Consider the following 25,059-nt stretch of genomic DNA (forward strand, 5'->3'; position numbering starts at 1 on the left):
GGACTGAGGGGAGGGAAAGGGGAAGACAAGCTCTGATATCACTGTTTCTAAATCAGAGCGTGGGGCTATGAATGCAAATCAGACTGTTTGTATCACATCGTGACAGTGCAGTGAAAACATTGATTTGGGAGTCTTTCAGTGGTGTAAAACGTAAAAAAGGTAGGAGGCAGAAAATACATATAAATATGTATAAGTGGTTTGAACACTTTTGATGTATAAAAAAATGTGTGTCAAGCCCATTTATAGTTTCCATTTTCTATTTAGTAAATATGCCTTGTATCATTCATAAAATTACAACCTTTATGTGTAATGAAGCTATTGTATGTAAAATATATGCTTTGATTACTCGCAGTGATTTGGCTAGTTTGAATCAATTCACCAAAATGCTTAATTCAAATTTGTTTGCATCATTGCGCCAGTAGGTGGCGACAAGTGAATTTTTCGGGTGAACTCTTTAAGGCAACATTCCTATTTATTATTTTGCAAGGATAAACGGAATCTTCAGAAATAAAATGTATTTTTATAAATACAAAGTTTTTGTGCTTATGTTTTCAGAATGTTATTAAAGACCAGGTAACTTTGAATGAAGATTCTATTAACGTTACTGGAGGAATATTTGTTCATAACTTTGAGAGAATGTTTGCGAAACCTTAGCTAAAGTTCTGAGACATTTCGTTGTTAGCTGGGTTGTGTATTATTTAAAACTTCAAAATGGACATTTCAAAAAGGTTTACTTTTCTCTTAAGCTAACCATTAGGCTTTCTGAGATGCGCACAATACCAGGACACTCAATATAGACATTCAGTTTGAACCTGAATTTACACGCTGAGCATTTCCATTCGGTTTTTTATTATTTGTTTGGTAGATTTCATTGTTTGTTTTGAAGTCATTACTTTCAGAGCATGGTGTTTCGACTTACTCTTAATATGGTATAGACCTATTTCTTTTTAAGTTAGGCAAGAGGTTTAGAGATCAGTTTATGTTAAAATGAGATTTATGTATTTTCATGTAGGGACAAAACTCCCTTAGAATGTAGTCATCGATGCCAAAGTGTTTCATTCACAACCCTGCTGGCAAATCTCGCAACTATGTGGCTACGGCTCTAAAACACAATGACATCTTCACTCCACGATCCACAGGCAGAACTTTAAGATGCTGCTGGCAAAGTCTGGCTTCACACTCACAAAAGATGTGCACTTGAGTCTTTAGTTCCCTTGTAAAAAGGACACCATTGCGGGAAGTGCATACTGAAGAGGAAAGCAAACAGTAAACGCCATTAAATTACCATACAGATGAACTCATAAATGTAGAAGACTAAGGCCTGGTTTGTGCATTTTTACTCTGTTATAAGGCTAAATGTTTTGTTGACATTCTGTAAGAAAATCTTGTTAAGCATTTCCTTGTTTAAAGTGATTGGAAACCTGTTATCGTACTGAAGAATTTAAGAGTAGAAATGAAAGTTTATCAAAACAATGATTCACATCACACATCTGAAAAACATGTCCAAGCCAGAAGGGTTATTTGAGTACATGTTTTTCATCCAGCAAAAACACTTCAGCAGTTTAGACTAGAGTAAGCTTGCTTTTAGGAACGCTCTTTATAAAATAGGAAAATAATTTTAGACTTTGGCTGTGGTTTGATAGCAGAGTCTCCTTTGCAGTCTTGGATCAATTTTTTTCAACATTTATTGACCCATCCTCTTTGGGCAGTAAAGCCAGAGAGCAGAATGTGTTGGGATCACGAGGTGTGCATATTAAAACTTTTATTCTGGCCTCAGAGCACCTCTGATCTCTCTGTACTAAGTGCCGGGCTGCAAGGTCGTAAATCACGAGCTGTGAGGGGAATATCTCATCGGCTGCCAGCGTCGGGCCGCCTGCGCTGGGATTATAAGGAATCAAAAGGCCATGTATAGACTAATGCCACACAGGCCCCTGAGGAATCTGAGACAAAACGGTTCAGCGCCACAGACCCTGCACCCCACACTCCGTCATCCCGAAGGGGGAAGCTGGCAATACGGCCAATGAGGTGTCTGCATTTGCATCAATTGCAATAAATAAATAAAAAATTCACAAAACATGTATTTATTTGGAACTGACTGATCATAAGCCTCATTGATGTGAGTTTATGCTCCTCATTTAATGAGTAAAAAGCAGAATTTGTTCACTAAAAATGAGGTCTATGATGATTCAGTTCAAAAAACAAATACAAAACCTGTGCTGACTGAAAGAAAACAAGTTTGAAAACAATATCCGGCAATTAAACAAGCAATAATTTGTAGGATGGCCATTTTTGACAGGGAACACAACAAGTGTAACAATAAATAAAAAAATAAAAAAATACATAAATAAAAAAATAAATAAATGGTCTCATCATTTAAAGTTATAGAAAACAATCATGTTAAAGGTTCAAATAACTTGAATGGTTTAATACTGCTTCACTTTATTCCATGTGTAATAATGCACTTGGTTTATGAGGGACAGTTATGAGGCCTATCCTGTTTTAATCTTCTTTAAGGTCAATAGGGTAGCACCAGTCTTTTGGAGGTTTATTAAAAAGGATAAAGCTTACCACTAGACACATGTGGCCAAGTGTTTTCCCCGTGGGAATGCCCACAACCCTTGTATCTGGCTCTTCATCTACTTGCACATAGAAATACTTTTGCACTATAGAGTTCTGACACTATGGTTTACGTTAGCATGTGCTTTTCCAACAACATGCTCCTGCATTTTTATTTATTCTTAAAGGAAATTTTGAAACTCTCGGAATTTGTTTCCAGCCTCAGGAAAATATACAGTAGCCTATATATCACACAGATCCCGAACAGCAGACACTTTGCTCAGTTAAGGAAGGAATACGTTTTTTACCTTCCAAGTGGAGCACTTCAGTCTGTCATATCTTAAGTGAGGAACACTTAAAACAAGTAAAGAGAGATAAGCAGCGGTTGTTGAATGGTTACTTCCTCTCGACCCCTGGGAGGACGTATCCATCAACAGATGCCCTCGGGTGGAGGATAACAAATTTGTTCTTTTATGAAGCTTGCATAACACCGCAGGGGGACTCATAGGACGGCCGCATGTGGCCGGATATCGCATTCTGTTCAGTTCAAACGACATTCCCATGGTTTCCAAGAGTGTTAACTTGACGTGCTTTGGCGCCAAGTTTCAGAACGTTTGCTAGATTCTGTGTCGCAAATGATTGGAAATCGGAATATTGCGCCATATAGCTTTGGAAACGAATAAGCAAAATAAATAAATAAATAAATACATAATAAAAATAATAATAATAACTGAGGGCATAGTACATAAACAGGATAATTATGTAATGTAAATTATTTAGTATAGCCAATTTGTAAAAGAAAAAAAGCACAACCGAATAAAATCTGTAAAAAAAAAAAAATAATAATAATAATGCTGGCTGAGACGCGAAAGTGCCGGATAGCCTATTTACCAGCTCTGCTAGTTTTTATATTGACTCTTCATCCTTAAATATGTACCTTATTTTTTAATAAACTATCAGTTCTGTGGGAAACAGCTCCCATAAGGAGGGCAGAATTAAGGACCCTCATCAAGCAGTGTGGTCAGGCACAGCATGTCTGGTTTGTAGTCAGCAGACAGCGCTCATTAGTGTGTTTCAATGGTCCAGGCCCCTAGAGGGCATTATTGGTGCACTCACGTGAAAGTCAGCAGAGACCTCATTTTAATACACCTCACACTTACACGAACTGTGAACAATTTTCAGTTATGCAATAGTGGAAGTCTGTAAGTGAGACATATACAGTTAAGAATTTAACATCAAATGTACATTTAATAATCAGTGGTGGAATTTTATTTTAATGTCTAATGATTATTATTATGATTATTATTATTATGATTATTATTATTATTTAGAATGCTATTCTATCAATTACTGACAATATCACTTTGAAATATTTAGAATGTTACAATAATTCTCAATAATCTCACTATAAGGGCATTGTTTGGTCATTCTGGTTATGCAGTAGTAGGCTACAGTTCATTTCATCATAATGTATCCATCATTATTTATTAGATAAAATAAGACAAATAGGGTTTAAGAATGTAATATTCATATTAGTGAATTTTCTTCGCGACGACCTTGACATTTTTTCATTGCTTTGGTAAAATGTATTTGTTTGTTTGTTTGAGTTCACTCTTAAATTCTATTGGTCATGATCCTGCATAAAATAAATGACCCAGATGTGGAATGGCGGAAGTGCGTGAATCAGAGAATTCTTTAGAATGTACGTTTTTAAAAGAACTTTTTTGGAAAACTTTGGGAACATTAATGCGTGCGAGTTTGGTCTCCTATGTCATATTAACTAAATGAATTTAATCGCTGCTGTTGACAGGTGGAACAAACATTTTGGGCATGACTGACTTGTGGCCTTGGTGGAGGGGTACATATGTAGCATGTTGGATGGAAACCAAGGCAACCGGACGCTGTACCGCCCCTTTTTGCACTTTCCCTGAGTTAAATCTCTTCAGCGCGCATGAAGCCGAACGCGCATTATGTAAACACGTGACACTGATTGCTCTCCACCTGCTTTAGAAAATACGCATTAACTTTTTTTGGACAGTTTGCTTCTGTTCCACAAGGACAACAAACATGTCAGAAGAGGAAGAAACAGCGTTTTCCGAAGACCCCAGGGTGCAGTATTTAGGCGACATACTCTGCCGGATGCTCAAACTCAAAACTGATGCGTGGGAAAAATTTGTCAATGTTGAAAAAAATAAAATGCTTTTTGCAACGTTTTTCGAAGCGCGTGTTAGAGTGCTATTTTTCAGCGTGAACGTGTCCAACGGTCCAACTGTTTCTCCAGAGGTAAGTCAGCAAAAAGGCCTTTTGTTTACATATCCATGTGTCTTATATTAGCCTAATATACTATAGGCCTGTTGAATGCATGCAAACTAGACCATAGGTGTGTTCCTTTAATACTATACAGCAACAATAACCCGTTGTTTTACGTGTACACTTCAGGTTTGTCATCCCTTTAAAGACAAGCAAGTTTACATTCTCAAAAAAGGAAATTCCCCCATCCTGCCAGAAACCTGTAGGGGTTCTTTACTCTTTGGGGTGCTGTCACCCTCCTTTCTGCCACAGCTGTCAGACACCATGGAGAAGGTAATGAACACTTATAACCTCCAAAGTCCACAACTGTTTGATTTGCTGTCAAAAAAGTAAATACATACACAATGAAACTGAATATTAGCAGGAACGCCCACCTTTTCTTTTCTTTATTGAGCATAAGTGAATAGAAGTATACAATTTGAACATGTAATTTACAGTGTTAATAACTGGTGTGATGCATGCAGTTGAGTCCATGGTCATTGGCCTGTAAAAATGCCTGTAAAATTTGTCAATATTTTGCATCAAGGTCTGTCTGCCACTTCTGTTGAACAAGAAGAATCACCAAATGTGGCCGAATATAATATCACGGGATGTGAGGCAACACATAGAGAATTTGCAAAGCAAGCTGACCGTGGTGAGGGGACTGTATTATGGCAAAACCGTCCTTCCTGTTCCTGCCCTCGGAGAGTGGATAGAGCTGTGTCAAGAGACAACGATCACACTGTATGAATGTTTTTTTGTTTGTTTGGGAATGATATACAAAACCATTCAATGGTTTGGAGTCAGTAAGGTTTTTTTTTTTTTTAAGAAGAAATTTCTACTTTTTATATAGCAGGGATGCAATGAATTGAACAAAAGTAGCCGTAAAGATGTGCACTTTCATATATAAAATATAAGATAAAATATAAATAATGATAAATATTATTAACTGATAATAAAAAAAATGTTTATTGAACATTTAAGTAATGCCTGCTGAAAATTCAGATATGACTTCAAAGGAATAAATAAATAAATCAATAAATTAAAATATTGTAATAGGAAACAATTATTTTAAATTGTAATAATGTTTCAAAATATTACTGTTTTAATATATTTTTAATTAAATAAACAAAGCATTGGCCAGCGTAAGATACGTTCAAATACATAAAAAACTATATTACCATCTAAACCAAATCAATTTTTTTTTAAGATTATAAATTATGAAGTGTCTTTGTTTTGACTAAAACAACTATCAATTTCTCATTTTCAAACAAGGCAAGACAGTCACAACAGAGCCATGATACATGCAATTGAGTCCATGGTCATCAGCTGGATGCACATGATCCACAAAGTCTTAAGAGCAGATTCTGCTGACTTGATTGTGACAGAATTGAACCCTGGACCAAAAGCTGAACTTGACTACTGGAGATCCAGGAAAACGAACATACAGAGTATTCATGAACAGGTTCGTCCAGAAACAAGCATTTCATAGAGTATAAGCAAGCAGAAATGTTTTCTAATGTACTAAATCTTTGTAAATCTCAGCTACAGAGTCCTTGTGTTCAGAAAATGATGAGGATTCTGGAAATTATAGACAGCAGTTATTTCCCATCATTCAAGGCTCTGACAGAGGCTGTTTTTGATGGTAAGGCACATGTTTTTCCCAATACGTTTAATTAATACAGATGAGTTTTCTACTTTTCTCCCTACTACATAATACCATTCTGTTCATATTTTGCCTAGTTATCATTTATAATTTATGTGTATTTGTCTCTCAGCTTTGCAGGAAGCCAGAGCTATAGATCTTCACCTTCAACCTCTTAGATCATTGATCTCTCAACTGGAGGAGGATGAGTTTTCATCGTTCCATACACTCATTCCACCAGTCTTTCATCTTATATTTCTGGTCTGGACTCACTGTTCATTCTATCGTTCACCTGCTCGCATTGTTGCTCTGCTGCAGGAGCTCTGCAACCTCTTCATTCGGCAGGTATGACACATGTGACAGTCTTCTAATTTATGATTACTGTGTTATTTGAAAATGTTCGGTTGCCAAATCGGTCATGTGGTGCGACGAACATGCAGAAACCTGCTCATAACTGTGTCAAGGTGAACAAGTCTCTTAAAATAACAGATTATTTAGCCTTTTATGACACAAGGCAAGGTTAGTTTAGGTTGTAAAATGTCATGTGGAGCGACTCCTCCGAAAATGAAATTATATTTTTGAAATAATAATTAATGATATTTGTAAAAAAAAAAAAAAAAATTATAAAAAAAAAAAAAATTGAAAATAATGATTACGATGTGTACACTCACATGTATTCAAGGTGTAAGAAAAACATAAATTTTACATAATTTTGCGTAGTACATTTTACTGGTTACTGGCTAAATCTTTAAATTAAAAAATAATCTTGAAAATGGTATCAAAGTCATATAAAACCAACATGAATACAAAAAAAAAAACCATTCTCTGGACCTAAATTTTATAATATTTTTCCTTTACTTTTGTCATGGACCCCTATACTTTAAATATTTTTTCAATTCTTTTTTTAAAATAGATCTCAAAATACCCCAAAACGAGTCAAAAAATTTATTTGCTCAAATATGTTTTTAAATAAATGTGCTTCAATATTTTTTCCACTAATATATTTTTGGGGCATTTTTTTTTTTTTTGTATGTCTTGTTTGTGTTTTCTTGCTCCTGAAATAAATTTTGAAATATATTTCAATATGTTATATGAATGTTTTTATATGAAGGTTGACATGAAATGCGTTTTCAATTTTAAATTATATTTATATATATTTATTTATTTGATTTTATTGTTATTTTAGTTTACCATATGGGCAGTCATATGCACAATTTACCCATGCATTAGTCAATTACAAATCTTTTACTATTTATCTGTTTTGCAGAAGAGCCATGTATTAACTGCAAGTTCTATTAAGGAGAGTAGAATTAGAATATAGATTAAAATGTTGTTCTTGTAACCAAAATGTCAATCTTTGCTCCATCTAGGCCACTTCATATCTCTGTGCAGAGCAGCTGCTGAGAGCAGAGACTGAAGATGGTTTGGAGAGGTTACAGACTGTGGTGGGAGTTTTCAGGTGTGTCAGGGAAACATTCAAGACATACAGACAGAAGGTGGCTGCTTTGGCCAGTCAATATTGTACACCAAAGTGCTGGGATTTCCCTTCGGCTCTTGTTTTTACTCGATTTGATGGCTTCTTGGCTCGTGTTTTACAGTTGAAGGTGAGTAGTACATCTTTTGAAGGGATCTAAATACACTTCCACTTTCAGCCGCAATTCAGTCTTACTCATGTGAGCAATAATGTTCTTTTTACTTTAATTTTGTGAGACAGAGACAGTAACATTTTGAAAAATGGCGATGTTTTCCAGGCTCTTTTCTCCACTATGCTTGAGTTCCAAAGGTTGGAGAAGCTGGTTTTTGGAGGTCTCCGAGGAAGGGTTTACACTGAGCAGGTCTCCCGACTATATGCAGAGTTTCTCCAGCTTTCCAAAACCATAAGGGATCAAGAATACAATCCACTCGATTTGACTTCTCCGGTATGGTTACACGGAGTGTATTTCTTGCTTGGGATAGAACAGAATCAGCCATAAGATAACACTCCCAATAAGTCATATAGAAACATGTATTTTCAATGGTAGCTTAAACAACATGATGTCTGATAGTATGATAATAATGCCTCAATGAATTTAGTTAGATAATGTGATATATGAGTGTTTGGTACGATAGCAGATATAACTCTCACTGTTTGTTTTAGTTGCTATAGTTAAATTTTATGGTGTTCCTGGGGCTTTCTTGTAAATATAGGGTATGTTTGGATACAACATGCCTGATATTTGGCAGCCTTCTCAAAGACTTAATTGTTCCCATAAATCATCATTTTTGTTCCGTTTGTCATGTAACTTTTTTGATAACACATTTATAGTAATGTTTAAAACATAATATGTCACTATGAAAAATTATTTAAATATCAGCATATATTGTTCAACACAGTTACTTAATGTACAATCAAAAACAAATGATTAAGGAATTAATTATACTTTATATGAATTTGACCAGGATATAATATTATATTTAGTATTTAACTTATGAAACATGTTAAATTATTGATTTTCTTAAATTTTCCATTTTGTGTAAAGGATTTCGAAAAAGACTTTTCAAGATTCCAAGAAAGAGTTGAAGACTTTGATCGACAGCTGTCCAGTATTTTGTGCCTTGCCTTTCAAGATTGTTCAGGATTGGAATCAGTTTTCAAAGTAAGCAATTCTGGTGAGACCGATTTAGTTCAAATGAATTGGAAAAAGCATACAGTGCCTTGCAAAAGTATTCATACCCCTTCCTTTTTTCACGTTTTATCGTATTCAAAATAGAAGTAGTTTGACATACGGCTGCAACATAACAAAATGAGACAAAAATGAAGGGGTATGAATACTTTCGCTAGGCACTGTAAAATATCCAAACTTGTATAACCTTTAATCTTTATGTTTGAAGCTGGTCGCTGTGCTCAAACCCCTCTTGGAGAGAGACATCATAAAGGAAATGTTTATTCCTAATTTCTCCAAAGTGATTCAGCTTTTTGCAGATGATTTGGACCGATGCAAACACCTATTTGATTCTCATCTTGAGCTGGTAAAGTAGTTGTTTTTCAACAGATTTTTGTTCTTGTACAAAGTGGACCTTGTTTAATTCATCATTTAATTCCAGAAAAAGAGGAACAAACTGCATTTGGGCAAGAACATGCCTGCTATGACAGGTTGCCTGAAGTGGGCAAAAATGCTTCGAGACAGAATTCAGATCCCTTGGAACAGCTTTCAGTTTGTTCTTGATATGTAAGAGTTTTAAAATTCTATTCAGATTGTTACGGTTTTCTCTTTTCTTTAATGCTAATAATGAATGATGATGGTGCATTTATTTTACAGGAGTATGGAAGGAGCGGAAATGGAACTGGTCCATCATAAGTACCTGGAGATGTCCTCTCATTTAGATGAGTATGAGAATCAGGTCTATTTGAGCTGGTGTGGCAATATTAACCAGGTCTGCCAGATGAACCTGGATCAGCCCCTAATCAAAAGAGATCCCAGCACTGACCTGCTGTCGGTAAACGTCAATCAAGAGGTGAAGAACATAAATGTAGTGTGTTTAAATCTAAAACAGCATAAGGCATTCATTTAAATTGTTAAAGCGACTAATTTTGAGGAATCCTTCAGCGTATTCATTTGCATAATACTGAACTTTTTCACCTTAGCTGATTGAGGTGCTCAAGGACGTGAAACACCTGAAGATCTTTGATCAGATGAACATCCCTTCTGCTGCCATGAAGGTGTATGAAAATAGAAAGATGTTCTTTAAGGTTGGTACATGTGTAGTTTGTTCAGTATCGGTTATTCTATGGCATGAATATGAACATTTTTACCTGATCTCCATTAGAACCTTGGGAGCCTACATTTACTGGTGCAGTGGTATAACAAGGTGAAGCAGACAACTCTTGAAGTGGAGGCTCCTCTTATGAAAGATGAGATGGAGACTGTTAACCTACAAATCCATCAAGCAGAAACTGAGCTTACATGGCAAGACCAGAACTGCTGGAACTACATCTGCACACTGAAGGACACTGTCTACCAGCTGGAGAGAAGACTACAAAAAACTAAAGACAATATTGAGATGATGAAAGTTCTGATGAATGGTTGGAGCAAACAGCCAATGTTCTGCAGAAAAGACCATAAGAAGGAAGCATCACTACAACTGGATGATAAAGCAGGAAGAATAGCAAAATGCTACAGCAGTCTCAGGAAAGATGGAGAAACTATCCATAATTTGTTACAGGTGAGGGAGCGTCATCATATAGACTGTTTTTGCTACACCATATTTCTCTAACATTCATGTTTTCTTGTTTCTTTCCCAGGAGAGCATGGTCCTTTTTGCAGCGGATAGTTCTTCTGATGCATGGAATGCCTACTTGGAGTATGTAGATGATATGGTGGTGGAGGGGTTTTTCAGTGCTGTCTCAACTTCTCTGGAGTTTTTCATCGAGAATATGGAGGGATCAGTGAGGCAGGCTCCTTTGTTTGAGGCTCAAATGCTACTGATGGGATCCGAGATTAAGTTTAAACCGTCTCTGGATCGAGATGGTGGTGATGGTCTTTATGAATTGGTGGAAGAATTACTAGGAGATGTGTTCAAGATGTCTGCTCAGGTGAAGAGAGTGGCACCTCACCTAAGCGTGGAGGACTACCAGGTACCGACAGTTAATGAATTTAGAGTGGCTTCCAAATATCTGAGACCACATTGAAAATATGGGATTCAAAATAAAATGTATACCTGGAAATATATTTATTTTTGTGCAATTAGCAGACAGTTTTATCCAAAAAGACTTAATAGAGGAGCATAAGTGATAAAAAAGCGATAAATATTACAAATAAATATAAATTCAAATAACCTATTGGTTACATATATTAATTGGTTAATATAATATTTTTTTCTAAATTATTGCATTTTTAAATTGCAAATCATAAGCATTTTCACTAGTGATCTCAGACATTTGTATCCCTGCTCTTTCTCTTTATTTCTGAATATGCAGTAATTTTTTGGAGACATATACAAATATTTCATATTTTCCTTCATTTGTTGTTTAGGCTGATGTCGAGGACATGCTAGACCTAATCGATCTCCGACATGAAGTGATGGAGAGAGTTGATGAAGTGATGAAGAAAGCCTTGCAATACCAGGACACACTTATCAGCTACAGTCCCCTGTGGCTTGATGACAGGGTTGAATTTCTCAGGCAGTTCCTCCTCTATGGTCACGCACTGACAGCTGAAGATTTGGAAGCCTATGGAGAAGATGCATTTCCAGAAAATCCTCCCACCACAACACAATTCAAAGAACAGGTGAAACTGTGCAGCTTTTAATGTTTCTTCTTGAATATCAGGTTTTGAACACCGTATTAATTCGGCATTAAATCTAGATGCATATAGATGCCTGTTTTCTGATAGTAGTAAGAAAGGTTTGTCATTTTATTAGTAAGCTGTCTCTTTCACAACAGATGGATCATTATGAGGAAGTGTATGCAGAGCTCAGCCGTTTGGAGGACTGTCAGGTGTTTGACGGTTGGTTTAGAGTGGATATCCGTTCATTCAAAATGAGCCTTTTAAACATAATCAAAAAATGGAGCTGGATGTTTAAAGAGCACCTGATGTCTTATGTTACCGGCAGGTGAGAGCCCCTTTCGTAATTACCTAGAAAAATCAATTTGATGTCCCAATTTTCCTTCAAATTCCAAATGCTTTCCTAAGTCAATAAAAGCAATAGATTTTTTGCTGGGTTTGTGATCTTGGTTTGGTTTTGTTCAGTATTGGTGAACTAGAGGAGTTCATGCTCCGGGCGGAATCCAGGCTTAAAGAGCCGGTGCGTGGTGGAGACTACCAGGCTCTTGTGCAGGTGATGGGTTACCTGCTGGAGATCAGAGACAGGCAGACTAGCACAGACCAGCTTTTTGAACCTGTCATCGATGTGGTCAATCTTCTGGAGCAGTATGGAGAAACCCTACCTGAGTGTGTTCACATGCAGCTTGAGGTGAGACTTTGACAGCTCTTAAGACTAACTATGAAACAGGAATTATGTAAAGAAGCGGCCCTTTTAAGGATGTCATCTTTGTATATCTGTTTTGATATTACCTTTTTTGTAAAGTTCTGTCAACTTTACCATTTAAAATATATATATGTATGTATGTATGTATGTATGTATGTGTATGTTTTATTTTATTTTTTTGAGAGAGAGAGATACTCTGCAAGGATGCCTTAAATGGATCAAAAGTCACAGTGCTCTTTCAGATTGACTCTGAGATCCTCCACCTTCCCCAGCTCCACTAGATGTACTACGGGTTTATAAATGCGCTACTTGTGCAGCAGCAGTATGTCTTCAATACTCATAGCACCGCATTGGTGTTTAACAATGTCATATACATTACCATGCTAAAATTAGGGCTGTTGGGACATTGTACAAATGGTGAGTAAAAAAGGAATGGAATTATTTACAAATCTCAAACTTATGTTTTATCCACAATAGAATATAGATAACATATAAAATGCTGAAGGTGAGACATTTTGAAATGTCATTCCAAATATTGGCTCATTTTGAATTTCATGAGAGCTACACAGTCTATGTAGTTTCAGTTTATTATTTTTCCCAGAATTTGAATATGCTTGCATTACTAAAATGTTCTGGATGAGGAACGTTTACTAAACTGTAATGCATTTAACCGTCTCAGGAGTTGCCAGAGAAGTGGAACAACATGAAGAAATTGGCCTGGTCATTGAAACATGAGGTTGCTCCTCTTCATACTGCAGAGGTGGCTGTTATTCGCAGGAAGTGTGTGGCCTTTGAGGTGAGCTTCTCTTTTGCTGAAGGCTTAATAGTGATTCAACTGTAAACTTTCAGTTCTTTAAGCAAAATTAAAGGCTTAAAAGTCTGAAGGTTTTTTTATTGAAACTTAAGGATAAATATGCTTACGTTTTTGCTGATTTATGTCTCTCGTTACAGAAAAAGCTGAGTCAGTTTCGAGAAAGGTTTAAAAGAGAAGCTCCTCTCCAGTACAACACAGAGAAACCATATGCTTGCCTGGATAAAGTAAATGATTATTAACTCTAATTCAAGCAAACCATCACACCACAGAAGTAATTTTCATTCATTTACATACAGTGACCTTTTGTTTGTGCTGTGTTTGTTAGTGTCACAGGGAGATGCTAGGTTTAGAGGAAGAAAACGTAGATCTCCAGGAGTCCTGTAAGCTGTTTGAAGTGAGCAGCCCTGATACTAAGCAGCTCAGGCTCTGTCAGAGAGACATTGCTGTTTTGAAACAGCTCTGGGATCTGCTGCTTTGTGCTCAGGTGGTGATTTAATTTTTACCAAAAATAAAATACTTGAGCTTTGTGTCCATCTAACCTAATGCTGTGTCCTCACAGTGCAGTATAGCAGAATGGACAGGGACAATATGGCGAGAGATCAATGTAGAACATATGGAGACAGAACTGAAGAGGTTTACAAAAGTAAGAATGCATGTATCAGTCTCGTAAGAAAAACCCTTTTGGAAGGGTTTTTAGTGCTCGTCTATCAACTCTGTGTGTTTCTAACATCTGACTTCATGTCTGTCCAGGAAATGCGGATTCTTGATAAAGAGGCCCGTGTTTGGGATGTGTATGTGAGTCTGGACTGTGTGCTCAGGGATCTGTTGGCTTCTCTGAGGGCTGTGACAGAGCTTCTGAACCCGGCCATGAGAGACAGACACTGGGCCCAGCTGGTCAGGACTACTGGGGTGAGAAAGAGGGTTGCAAATGTGCAATATAAATGCTATTCATCTTAGAGACCGGAAAACTTATTTACTGTACTGTATTTTACGAACTATTTCAAATGTGTAGATTAAACAAGCCTATACCACTCATGGTAAAATTTTAGTCTAAAACAATAAAAGGATATATATTTTGTTTTTATTTTATGTTTTACTTTGTCTTTTCATTGTTCTAAAGTCAGGTTTTTCTTTCCTTGAACACAAAAACATGAGAATGTTGAATAGTAATGAGAACAGTAATGCTGCTTTTCTACATAGAAAGTGAATTGACCAAAAATGTCATCATTAGCATTCTGCTAAACTTTTTATTTGTTCAGTAAAAATATATTAAATAGGTATGATGCATCCTGCACACTGCTATAGCATTTGACTTTCATCAGACATTCTTGTTTTTCTGTAAAACATTCTTACCATTTAAAAAAAATATACATTTACAATTATATTTTACTTTTCATTCTTCATTTTATTACTTAATTTAAAACAAACTAAGAATCAGATTTTTTAATATGAGATTTTGCCTGACAAAATTTTGTTACATTTAGTTACTATCATGTCATTTTGCTCCTTAAATATTTGTTTTAGAGATGTTTACATATTTTTCTGGAAGACAACAACAACAGCTATTATATTTATTATTATTATTATTATTATTATTATTAGTGCAATACACCACATGCGGTCCAGTAAATGATGACGATAGTGATAAGTGATATTTCTGTCATCGTTTTTTACTCATGTTCACTATTAATTTTCACATGTTTTGTATGCTGATCTCTTAGGTTGATTTCACTCTGACTGAAGAAACATCTCTTGAGGATTTACTGGCTTTGCAGCTGCACAGATATGAAGATGTGGTACACAGTACAGTTGAGAGAGCAGTCAAAGAGATGTCCACTGAAAAGGTTCGATCTCTCGCAAGCCTTTATTTGCTTCAATACATTTCTGAAAATAGGAGTAATGATTTATTCATTTAACTTAAAGGTTTTGACTGAAATCAGCCAGATGTGGACACTGATGGAGTTTTCCTATGAAGAGCATTACCGTACTGCTACACCAATGCTGAAATGCAGTGAGGAACTTATTGAGAATCTGGAGGACAGTCAGGTATGAACACTGCTGAAATGTTACATTGAATTAGCTGGATGGTTTGGACCAAATCTTACACTGATATCATGCTCACTTAGCATATCAGAAAATGTTAACAAGCTGTTGCTTGGCAAAATAAGCGGTGCGGCAGGGGTCTTTATCTCCTTCTCTAAGACCATTCCACTATGCCGAGAGAACGATCTTTCATTGTCAGCCGCCTGTATTCACACGGCTGATTTATAGAGACCACACATTGCTGGCTTTGTTATCACGCTGTATGTGTAGGGGCCAAAATCTAGCCAAACACATCACTGTTGACAATAAGTCTGCCGTCTGTGCGAAACCGGCCCCCTTACACCCACATGTCTGAAAACATTAAAGACGACAGAAGGGCACTAACACAACATGGACACAAAAACAACATGGGCACATCGCACTGGAGAAACCAAAACCCAAATCATTTTTGGATTACTTTTTGCAAGCCTAACAAGAGTCAAGCCTTATCTCCTCCAAATGGGAATTGAACTTTAGGCTGTACACTATTCATCTTTTTAATGTTATTTTAATGTTTTACTGTTATTATTATTTTTTATATTTGTTTATTTTGCCATTATGAACACAGTGACAATACAGCAACATCAAAGCAAATAAAAATTTCAGACATAATTGCAGTAATTGTAATACAGTAGGTAATACAAAGTTAAAATATATATTCTAACTGTTTCTTTCTTAGAGTAATTATTCTGTTTTGTCACACTAATTCCAATGCCTATATTTTCTCTGAAAACATTTGGATACCTAAATTAATTATTTGTAGTTTAAATTAATTAATCAACTAACCTCAGAATAATATAAAAAAATTATTTAATTTCAGACTCATTGTTAAGGTTTTTATTTATTAAAAAATATATATTCACTAAAAATTGTATTTTCTTTGGACTTTGTATACAACTCCATTTTTTTACATAACTCCATTACCAAAAGTATGACACTTTATTTAACTTGTTTGGCTTTTCCAGGGATTCCAGTGAAGGCATGTCTTAATGCATACAATATAATTTTAGAAAATTGTGGGCCTCTAATTTCTTTTTACTTAAAGGGGTCATATGATTTCAAGTTTTCCTTTCTCTTAGGAGTGGTACAAGCTCTTGGTGCATAAAGTAGATCTGTAAAGTTGCAAAGACTAAAGTCTCAAATCCAAAGAGATATTCTTTATCAAATTTAAGACTCTGCTACGCCCCCCTAAAACGGCTCATTCACACACGCCCCCCCCATGTCTACGTCACTATGTGGAAATATTTGCGTAATACCGTCCAAATGTTCACACAATGAAAGAAGGCCTGTTTCCAGTAACCACAGTTAGTGTTGAAGCAGCCATGTCAGGGAGATGCTGTGTGTATCTCGGCGAAAGCAAAAGCACTTTATTTGGCCTTCTGAAAGTAGATGCGTTTATGATTGTTTAAGATTACTTACAAGTTACAACAGAACAGCAACGCATTTTATAGACAAACGTTTCGTTAACCTAGGATTGGAGGTAATTCTGACTTTGCTACGACAATCTGGTGCTTCTGAATCAGCTACTGTAAGAAAGTTTTGTTATTAGTTTAAGTATTTGCTATTGAAAGTTCAAATGCGGAGTCAGCTGTCTTAACCGTCCGTGGCTTGTATAGACGGTTTCAACGGCAACAACATAAACAAACGTTACTGCGCATGAGTTGTGGACATAACTTCCGGTAGACTTCCAAAATAGAATCAATAACAACAGCCAAGATATTTTTTGATAGCAAACCAAATATGTTTGCTGCGTGGATCAGACTTAATGAAAATTTGAATTCATTCTTTGCCAGCAGGAGATGTTTTAAAGCATAGACATAAAGTGCGAGAAATAAAGGTTTCCCCAGTAACAGCTGCAAACAAAGCAGAGCTGGTACGCTCACACGCAGGCATATAACATGCAAGTCTTCCTTCAGAAATACAGCGATATAAAAACACCTGTGCCTCGTTTTGATATTTAAACATATAAATGTAAGGAATTATTGTTATTAAACGTGCAGTACGTAACGTTACTCATGTTTATTTAACGAAGCCTTTTTGAAAATCGATCAGTTTTAAAATTGTCTCCAAAAGTAAATAAATGTATGGGAAACACATCCCGCAGCACAACCCGTGAGCCCAACTTCAGTCTACTCATTACCATGACTTTAACGGCGTTTGTAGAAGGCACCGCAGCCAGCCTGAAATGCACAACACAGACCGGAAGTTAACTCCAGGTGCGTGCGCCCGATGAAACCGTTTATACTGCAAACACACGAACTTCATCACGGTGTCTTTCATGTGATTCTTTTCCCCTTTCGGGCTTGAACTGATGGTAAAATTAAGGACATTATTAACTGCCTTTACATTTATTTTGAAAGGCGAAGTTCACGATTATGGAAAGGGGCGTTACATTTCCGATGAGTGCTTGCGGTGTTTGCTCAGTAACAATGCACTGGGTCAGCTGGCCAATCAGAGCAGACTGCGCTTGTCAGAAGGAGGAACTTTGTAGAAAATAGGGCTACATGATAAATTGGATGCAATTTATTTAATATGCATCTCGTCAGTAAAGCCGGTTCTGTAATCAGCGGTAAATGTGTGTGATTTCACATGCAGCAGCATTAACTACACAGAGCCGTTGTTCACTGACAAGCTGCGCAAAATATGATCATGGTTCGGTGCAGCTTGTCAGTGAAAAACAGCTCTGTGTAGTTAATGCTGCTCCATGTGAAATCACACTTGTAGAGATTTACCGCTGATTACAGAACTGGCTTTACTGACGAGATGCACATTAAATATCGCATATGATTTCTCATGCAGCCCTAGTAGAAAACAATGCGTTTGAGCGAGGCGGAGCATAGAGGACCTAAAATAATGTAAATTATTTGAAAAATAATGTCTTTTGAAACATTAAAGCATGTCAACATATTCTGTTACACCAAATAGTACACAAAATAATGATCTTTAAAAAAGCATCATATGACCCCTTTAATGGGAGTCTGAATCACTGACAGATGAGTTGTATCAGTTAAGGAGGACCAACTTAGGTTCATAGATCATAAAAGATATATGATATAAGATAGATAAGATAACTTTATAAAAGATGGATACAAGATAAGATTTATAACTATAAGAAACTGAACCGAATCTCTGTAAATGCTTCTTTATATGTTTGTCTCTCAGGTGCAGCTGCAGGTGTTGCTGCACAGTAAGCAGGCGGCATTCTTCCATGAGCAGGTGTTGGGGCTACAGGCCCAGCTGACTCGGGCTGACTCAGTGCTGTTGCTCTGGCTGGAGGTGCAGAGGACCTGGGCTCACCTGGAGAGCATCTTCATGGGCTCTGAAGACATTCTTCATCAACTGCCGGACGAGGCACATCAATTCAGCTCCATTGATTCTGACTTTAAGGTAGGCTTAAATTCATCTTGCATGCATCGATTACTGGTGTCCTGCATGAAAAGTTTAAGGTTAAGGTATGTGATTTTTGTAAAGGTTTGTTTATTCAGAATAATATTCAGAAAAAGTGTATGGGTCAGTTTTTTATTTTGGTTAAGCCGATTTCGAAATGTTAAGATTGAAAAATATTCTATTGAAATTAAACAAAACACAACACGTAGTGCATCGTAAAAACCAAGATATGTCTCTTTTTCTGTACAGACAAGTAAATCGTTGTTATAAATTGTATATTATGTAAGAGCACTGACACAATGCCTTGCTCATGGGTTTAATTTCTAAGGACTTAATAAAGTACTGATCAAATGTAAAAAATTTTTTTTAAAGTACTACAAGTAAAAAAATTCATATTTAATATAGTATTTATATTATATTAAACCGTATTAACATATATTAAAAGTTAACTTTTAAAAGTTACAAATTGCAGTGATGTTCATTGCACTTTTGACCATTTTTTATTTAATTACTGATAGAGAAATTGGTAAAATAATTACTTCAATAAAATTAAGGCAATTCAATTAGTATTTTATTATTAGATATTATTATTATTATTATTATTATTATTATTATTATTATTATTACTATTAAATTATTTATTTGATACCGTGCATTGTGTATGAATGTTTAAAGATTTTACATATATGTGTGTGTGTGTGTGTGTGTGTGTGTATCTATGAAGGTGTTTGTGTGTGTATATATATATATATATATATATATATATATATATATATATATATATATATATATACCTTCATGTAATATCATCAGTAATTCATGTTTGACTCCTTAACCCTCCCTTAAAGTGCAAAAGTGTTTAGCAAGTATGTTGTACCTAACAATAATTTTATTTGACATAAGTAGATAGTAGTTAAAGTGGGACAAGGCATTATTTAAATAAAAAGTAAATTAAGTTAAAGGTGTTAGAATTAACGAATCATTACGTTTTACATGCATTTGCCAAGTATGTAAATACTTGTATATATTAACTTTTTTTGTGTTGATGTGTGAAGGACCTTATGTGCAAAAGTGGCAAAACAAAAAATGTAATTGCTGCCACCAACAAGCCCAATCTTCTACCGATGCTTGAAGATCTGCAAAAGAGGTCTGTGAAAATTTTACATTAACTCTTTATAAGTAAACTCTTTTTAAGAACTTTGCACGGTTACACTTGTCTCAAGAGAGATGCACAGATAATTCTGTTGATTTCATGCAATCCGTTCTAGACTGGCTGTATGTAAGAAGGCACTAGCCAGATACCTGGAGACCAAGAGAATGGCTTTCCCACGATTCTATTTCCTGTCTTCAGCAGACTTACTGGACATCCTTTCTAAAGGCAGACAGCCCAGACAGGTACTGCTGTATTAGTTAGTGTTTAACTTCATTTAACTTCATATAACAGTCTGTCTATTAGTTTGAAAGTTGAATTAGTTTCAGATTTCTCTAATTATACAGCTCATTTCAGTTTCGCAGTAATCCACAAACAGGTCAACTATAAATGATGCAGTCTTAACTGGTATTTGTAATAATGGTGACAGAGATTCACAGAAATGTTTTACATTGTACCATATTCCCTCATCTTTCTTCTCATTTGCATACAGTAACCTTTATCTCCATGATTAAACTTTTTTTTTATATCATCACTGTGATAATTCCAAGGGCAGCGCTTCTCTGTGAAATATCATTATGATAAAATAAAAAGTAAGTTCTACACTTGGATTGATTCTGACCCTGGCAACCTCCTCCTTTGAGCTGATCCTCCCACTTACGTGCAGGTTTTCTCCTGAACCGTTCAACCAGAACAGGGTCAAAGTGCTTCATCTTGTTCTCATTGTACCTCGGTTATGATAAGAATTGCAAAAACATCCACAATCATATCATTATCTCCAGACATGCCGGTACTTACCCATACATAACTATGCAGAGTGATTCACAGAGGTGCTGGGTACAGTATATTGTTCTGTGAAAATAATGCTTTATGGTTCATTGCTTTCTAGGTAACCTGTCACCTGGGTAAGCTGTTTGACAGTATGACTGATCTGGAGTTTTCTGACAAGGAGGGGGAAAAGGCCACAGCAGCGGTGGGAATGTTCAGTAGAGATGGAGAATACGTTCCCTTCTATTCACCGTGTGACTGCGTTGGCCCGGTAAAACCCACATTCAAATCAGTCTGGCATCTAATTAAATCAAACTCTGATATTAAAGTTGTAACTTAAAAAAAATTAAAGCCAAACTTAAAAAAAAATAAAAATAATTTTTTTTTAAATATTTTATTAAATATGATTATAAATGTTATGTTAAGATATGTTGATCATTTATCTAATAAATATGATAAAATATTTTAATTAAATATGAGTTTAATTAAAACTACATATACACCAGCTACACTCTGAAATATTACTACAGGTATACATTTATTTAATGTAAAAATTTGGATTTCTCAGCCTTTACAAAACATTGTATTTATGTGTGTATATATAATATTAAAGATAATTTCTTACGATGTGAGCTGTTTCCTGTCAGGTTGAGCTCTGGTTGAAGTGTCTGGAGGATGTGATGAGGGAGGGAATGAGGAGGCACATAGCCGAGGCTGTGGTCGTCTACGAGGAACGTTCGCGGGAACATTGGGTCTTGGAGCTGCCGGCTCAGGTGGTTCTCACCGCCTCTCAGATCTGGTGGTCCGCTGACATGAATCTTGCATTTGAGCGGCTGGCCGAGGGATTTGAGACGGCACTCAGAGACTACAACAAAAAACAGGTCAGTCAGCCATATGTATACAATACTGCACACATTACCAATTGTGAATCGACTGAACGAATTACACAGAGTAGATTCTTATTCATGAATTAGATGTCTCTTCGTCTCTTTTATTCACACTGAAAACACTGACTTATTAGGAAAGGAAAGAAAGGAAAGGATGTGATGTGTGGTCAAGTATTGTGACTTCACCCGTGTTGGTATGGTGATTTCATGAGCCAGTTCTTTTAGTGAATCAGAGACATACAGCTCATCCAGTGTAGTGTGGTTCACACACACAAATGATTCTCATGAGCCACTTCTTTTTAGTGAATCAAAAGTACACTGCACAAACAGTTTAGTGTGGTTCATGAAAAAAAATGCTTTTATAAGAAATTTTTGCTGAATCAGAAATATACAGGGCAACAATCGTAGTCAGTTTAGCAAACAGTTGACTCTTATGAGCCGGTTCTTTTCAGTAAATGGAAAACATAGTGTAACGAGTGGTCGGGTTTACAAATACATTACTGTTATGAGCTGTTTTTAGTGAATCAGAAACATATCAAAAAACCACTGTAGTATGATTTACAAACGAATGATTTTTCTGAGCCCCTATTTTAGTGAATCAAAAACATGCCATGTGCTGGAGCAAATAACTCCTTTCATTTTGAACCCTTTCATTTTGAACAGGAGATTTACATTATTGCAGATCTTAAACTTCACCGGTCCTTCCTCCTCCTGTAAATAGACCTTTTACTTTTCTAGGTAGAGCTAGACTTTTTTCAGGCACAGATAGAGCACATCTGAAGTATGAGTATCCAGTCTGTATCCAGATCAGACGGTCGCTGCAGTCATCCGGATCTAGTACATATCCAGCCCAGATGGTGGATCAGCACCTAGAGATGACCTCTAGAGCCCTGAATGTCAGCGGAGACCAGGACAACTAAATGAGCCTCAGAGACAGATCCCCAGTGAAGACCTTGTCTCCTGGATGGCCACTGGGACAAGAACACAGGAACCATATGAGTCCTCTGCACAATCTGACTTTGCTGCAGCCTGAAATTGAACAGCTGGTTTCGTCTGGCCAGAGCAGAACTGGCCCACACTGAGTCTGGTTTCTCCCAAGGTTTTTTTCTCCATTTTGTCACCGATTGGTTTCCTTGCCGCTGTCGCCTTTGTCTTGCTTAGTTGGGGACACTTCATTTCCAGCACTATCGTCGACTCGATTGCACAAATACCATTTAAACTGAACTGAGCTGGATGATGACATCACTGAATTCAATGATGGAATTGAGTGTTTACTATTGTAATTTTGTATTATTGACACCCTATTTTCCTATTTAAAACTGTAAAGTGCGTTGACACAATCTGTATTGTCAAAAGCACTATATAAATAAAGGTGACTTGACTATGAACGAGGCAATGATGAAGCCGTCGAAAACCCACTCCCGCTTCTTCATTGTAAGTGTGATGAAGTGAATAGTGCTGATCCGTGTAGACTGCCACAAGCATGTTTACATCGTCCATGCAGCGTCAGGATCTGTCATCAAGCCCAGGGAAGGTGAGCATGTCCTTGGCCGGCGTTTGAATAATCTGCCTCTTTCCCTTCAAGCCCCTGATTGGAGTCGCTGTCAGACAGCATGGGGTGATAAATGCAGTACAACCTAAGCTGCTTTTACACCAAATACAGGCAGGAAGATTACATCTCATTTGCCTGTCTGTGACAGGGATCCACGGTATCACCTCTTAACTGCCTCCCCCCAATTCACACACACACACACACACACATATTGGCCGAGCACTCTCATTCATTGTCACACACACACACACACACACACACACCAGCTGGCCGCTCTTATTCATAGTCAAACAGTCCTACACACACACAGTTCCCCCAACATTGATAAATGAGCTCTGTGCTTATTTGGCCTCCCGACTGGAATATATGACCTTGTTCCATAAACGTGGGGGGATTTCTCTGATGAACACATGACCCTGAGCCCCTGTCAGTGCAGTTATTACCATCCACTTCTCTCTGGCATGTAAATTGATATAATTACTGTAAGCAGGGGCCACAAAGCTCACTGTATGCTCTCACAAGCCATCATTGTGCCCTCTGAAACTCTAAAATATCTGCGTTGCTTCTCCAGATTGCCCAACTAAACTCCTTGATAAACATGTTATTGGGGGAACTGAACCCGGGTGACAGGCAGAAGATCATGACCCTGTGCACCATAGATGTTCACGCCAGAGATGTGGTCTCCAAACTCATCGCTCAGAAGGTTGGGTCATGTTTACTGCACTTCGTAAATAATGATCATGTCGACTAAAAGATGATCTGTTTCCTTGTTTTAAATCATTTAGTGGTATTAGGCAATCAGTCATTATTTTAATGGGCTTTAAATTGACAAGCAGTAGTTGATTAATTAATTGAGTTGGGAGCATTTAGACTTTCTATCTCTCTTGAAGTGCTGGAATGTGTTTTTCAGAGTTGTTTTAATAAGTGTTTGAGACCGTTTATTTCCAGGTGAGCAGTGCTCAGGCGTTTGCCTGGGTTTCTCAGCTCCGCCACAGCTGGGATGAGGAGCAGAACCACTGCTTCATCAACATATGTGATGCTCAGTTTAAATACTCCTATGAATATCTGGGCAACACGCCTCGTCTGGTCATCACACCTCTTACAGACAGGTACCTTAACAGCTAATGGTTTATATATATTTTTTTTTTTACTTAAACGTATTATGTAGTATTAAGGAAATACAGGGGAAACCACAGAACAAGAGGTGTCGACTATTTTTGTAGTAGCACTTTATAATATTTTTCATTAATAAGTCTTACCTAGCGTGTCAGTAGTTCATGTACATTCCAATGTGCATTTATTAAATATGCATTTATTACAATTTATAAATACATTTCTTTCTTTCTTTAAAATAAATGTTTTTTTTTTTTTTTGAAGAAGAGAATTATTATTATTTTTTTCTTATGTGAAACTTTTTACCATACCGTCAACTTTTGTTTTGGTCTTTTTTTATGACCTTTCTGTAGATTTGATTGTTTTACCCATATCACAAATACATAGATACTATTTTATTTATTATTATTATTATTATTATACCTTAAACATGTTGAAATGATAATTTTTTAACTAGTTTTTGTTTTTATTTTTATTTTTATATAAGTTTTAAATATTTTACAGTGACTAACAGACGGTGACAAACAATTAGGCCCTTGAAGAAAGTATTCTTGTATCTTGTAAAAAGAATATTGGTAAAGAGATTTGGATTTAATTTGAGGCATAAAATGTAATGAAAACAGAAAAATCAAGGTAACTAGTATATTTTTAATATACATTTTAGCTGTAATTTTTTTAAATTATGCAATATATATATATTTTTTTTTTACTAATGTTAAGTGCACATACATTCATACCCTGCTACTGTACCTATGGAACTTTCATAATGTGCTTAGCTGTAACACATCAGAAGTGCCATTATATACCAAACATGTTTGAAAAGTCATTCCCACCCACATCATTTCCACC

General features: G+C 36.3%; 1 protein-coding gene across 2 annotated transcripts in view; it reads left to right on the forward strand.

Annotated features, from left to right (window-relative positions):
* The first annotated feature begins 4,377 nt into the window (after positions 1–4,377).
* The window catches only part of LOC113116287 (dynein heavy chain 11, axonemal), a 62,223-nt gene continuing 41,541 nt past the window's right edge, over positions 4,378–25,059 (forward strand). Inside the window, exons 1-32 of one of the 2 annotated variants that reach the window (XM_026284356.1) lie at positions 4,378–4,839; positions 4,996–5,139; positions 5,393–5,589; positions 6,121–6,310; positions 6,391–6,490; positions 6,624–6,835; positions 7,861–8,094; positions 8,242–8,409; positions 9,010–9,126; positions 9,362–9,499; positions 9,575–9,699; positions 9,790–9,985; positions 10,116–10,220; positions 10,298–10,693; positions 10,773–11,105; positions 11,503–11,757; positions 11,913–12,082; positions 12,220–12,442; positions 13,137–13,253; positions 13,409–13,495; positions 13,597–13,755; positions 13,831–13,914; positions 14,022–14,180; positions 14,993–15,115; positions 15,195–15,317; positions 18,516–18,740; positions 19,796–19,887; positions 20,009–20,135; positions 20,780–20,929; positions 21,306–21,539; positions 23,669–23,800; positions 24,046–24,206. In XM_026284356.1, coding sequence (XP_026140141.1) covers positions 4,624–4,839; positions 4,996–5,139; positions 5,393–5,589; positions 6,121–6,310; positions 6,391–6,490; positions 6,624–6,835; positions 7,861–8,094; positions 8,242–8,409; positions 9,010–9,126; positions 9,362–9,499; positions 9,575–9,699; positions 9,790–9,985; positions 10,116–10,220; positions 10,298–10,693; positions 10,773–11,105; positions 11,503–11,757; positions 11,913–12,082; positions 12,220–12,442; positions 13,137–13,253; positions 13,409–13,495; positions 13,597–13,755; positions 13,831–13,914; positions 14,022–14,180; positions 14,993–15,115; positions 15,195–15,317; positions 18,516–18,740; positions 19,796–19,887; positions 20,009–20,135; positions 20,780–20,929; positions 21,306–21,539; positions 23,669–23,800; positions 24,046–24,206 — 5,492 coding nt within the window. In that variant the 5' untranslated portion in view covers positions 4,378–4,623. The remainder of the gene's footprint in view (positions 4,840–4,995; positions 5,140–5,392; positions 5,590–6,120; positions 6,311–6,390; positions 6,491–6,623; positions 6,836–7,860; positions 8,095–8,241; positions 8,410–9,009; positions 9,127–9,361; positions 9,500–9,574; positions 9,700–9,789; positions 9,986–10,115; positions 10,221–10,297; positions 10,694–10,772; positions 11,106–11,502; positions 11,758–11,912; positions 12,083–12,219; positions 12,443–13,136; positions 13,254–13,408; positions 13,496–13,596; positions 13,756–13,830; positions 13,915–14,021; positions 14,181–14,992; positions 15,116–15,194; positions 15,318–18,515; positions 18,741–19,795; positions 19,888–20,008; positions 20,136–20,779; positions 20,930–21,305; positions 21,540–23,668; positions 23,801–24,045; positions 24,207–25,059) is intronic. The other variant, XM_026284359.1, reaches the window with a different exon arrangement.

The sequence above is a fragment of the Carassius auratus genome, chromosome 16 (assembly GCF_003368295.1).
Source record: "Carassius auratus strain Wakin chromosome 16, ASM336829v1, whole genome shotgun sequence".
In the NCBI taxonomy this organism is placed as follows: domain Eukaryota; kingdom Metazoa; phylum Chordata; class Actinopteri; order Cypriniformes; family Cyprinidae; genus Carassius; species Carassius auratus.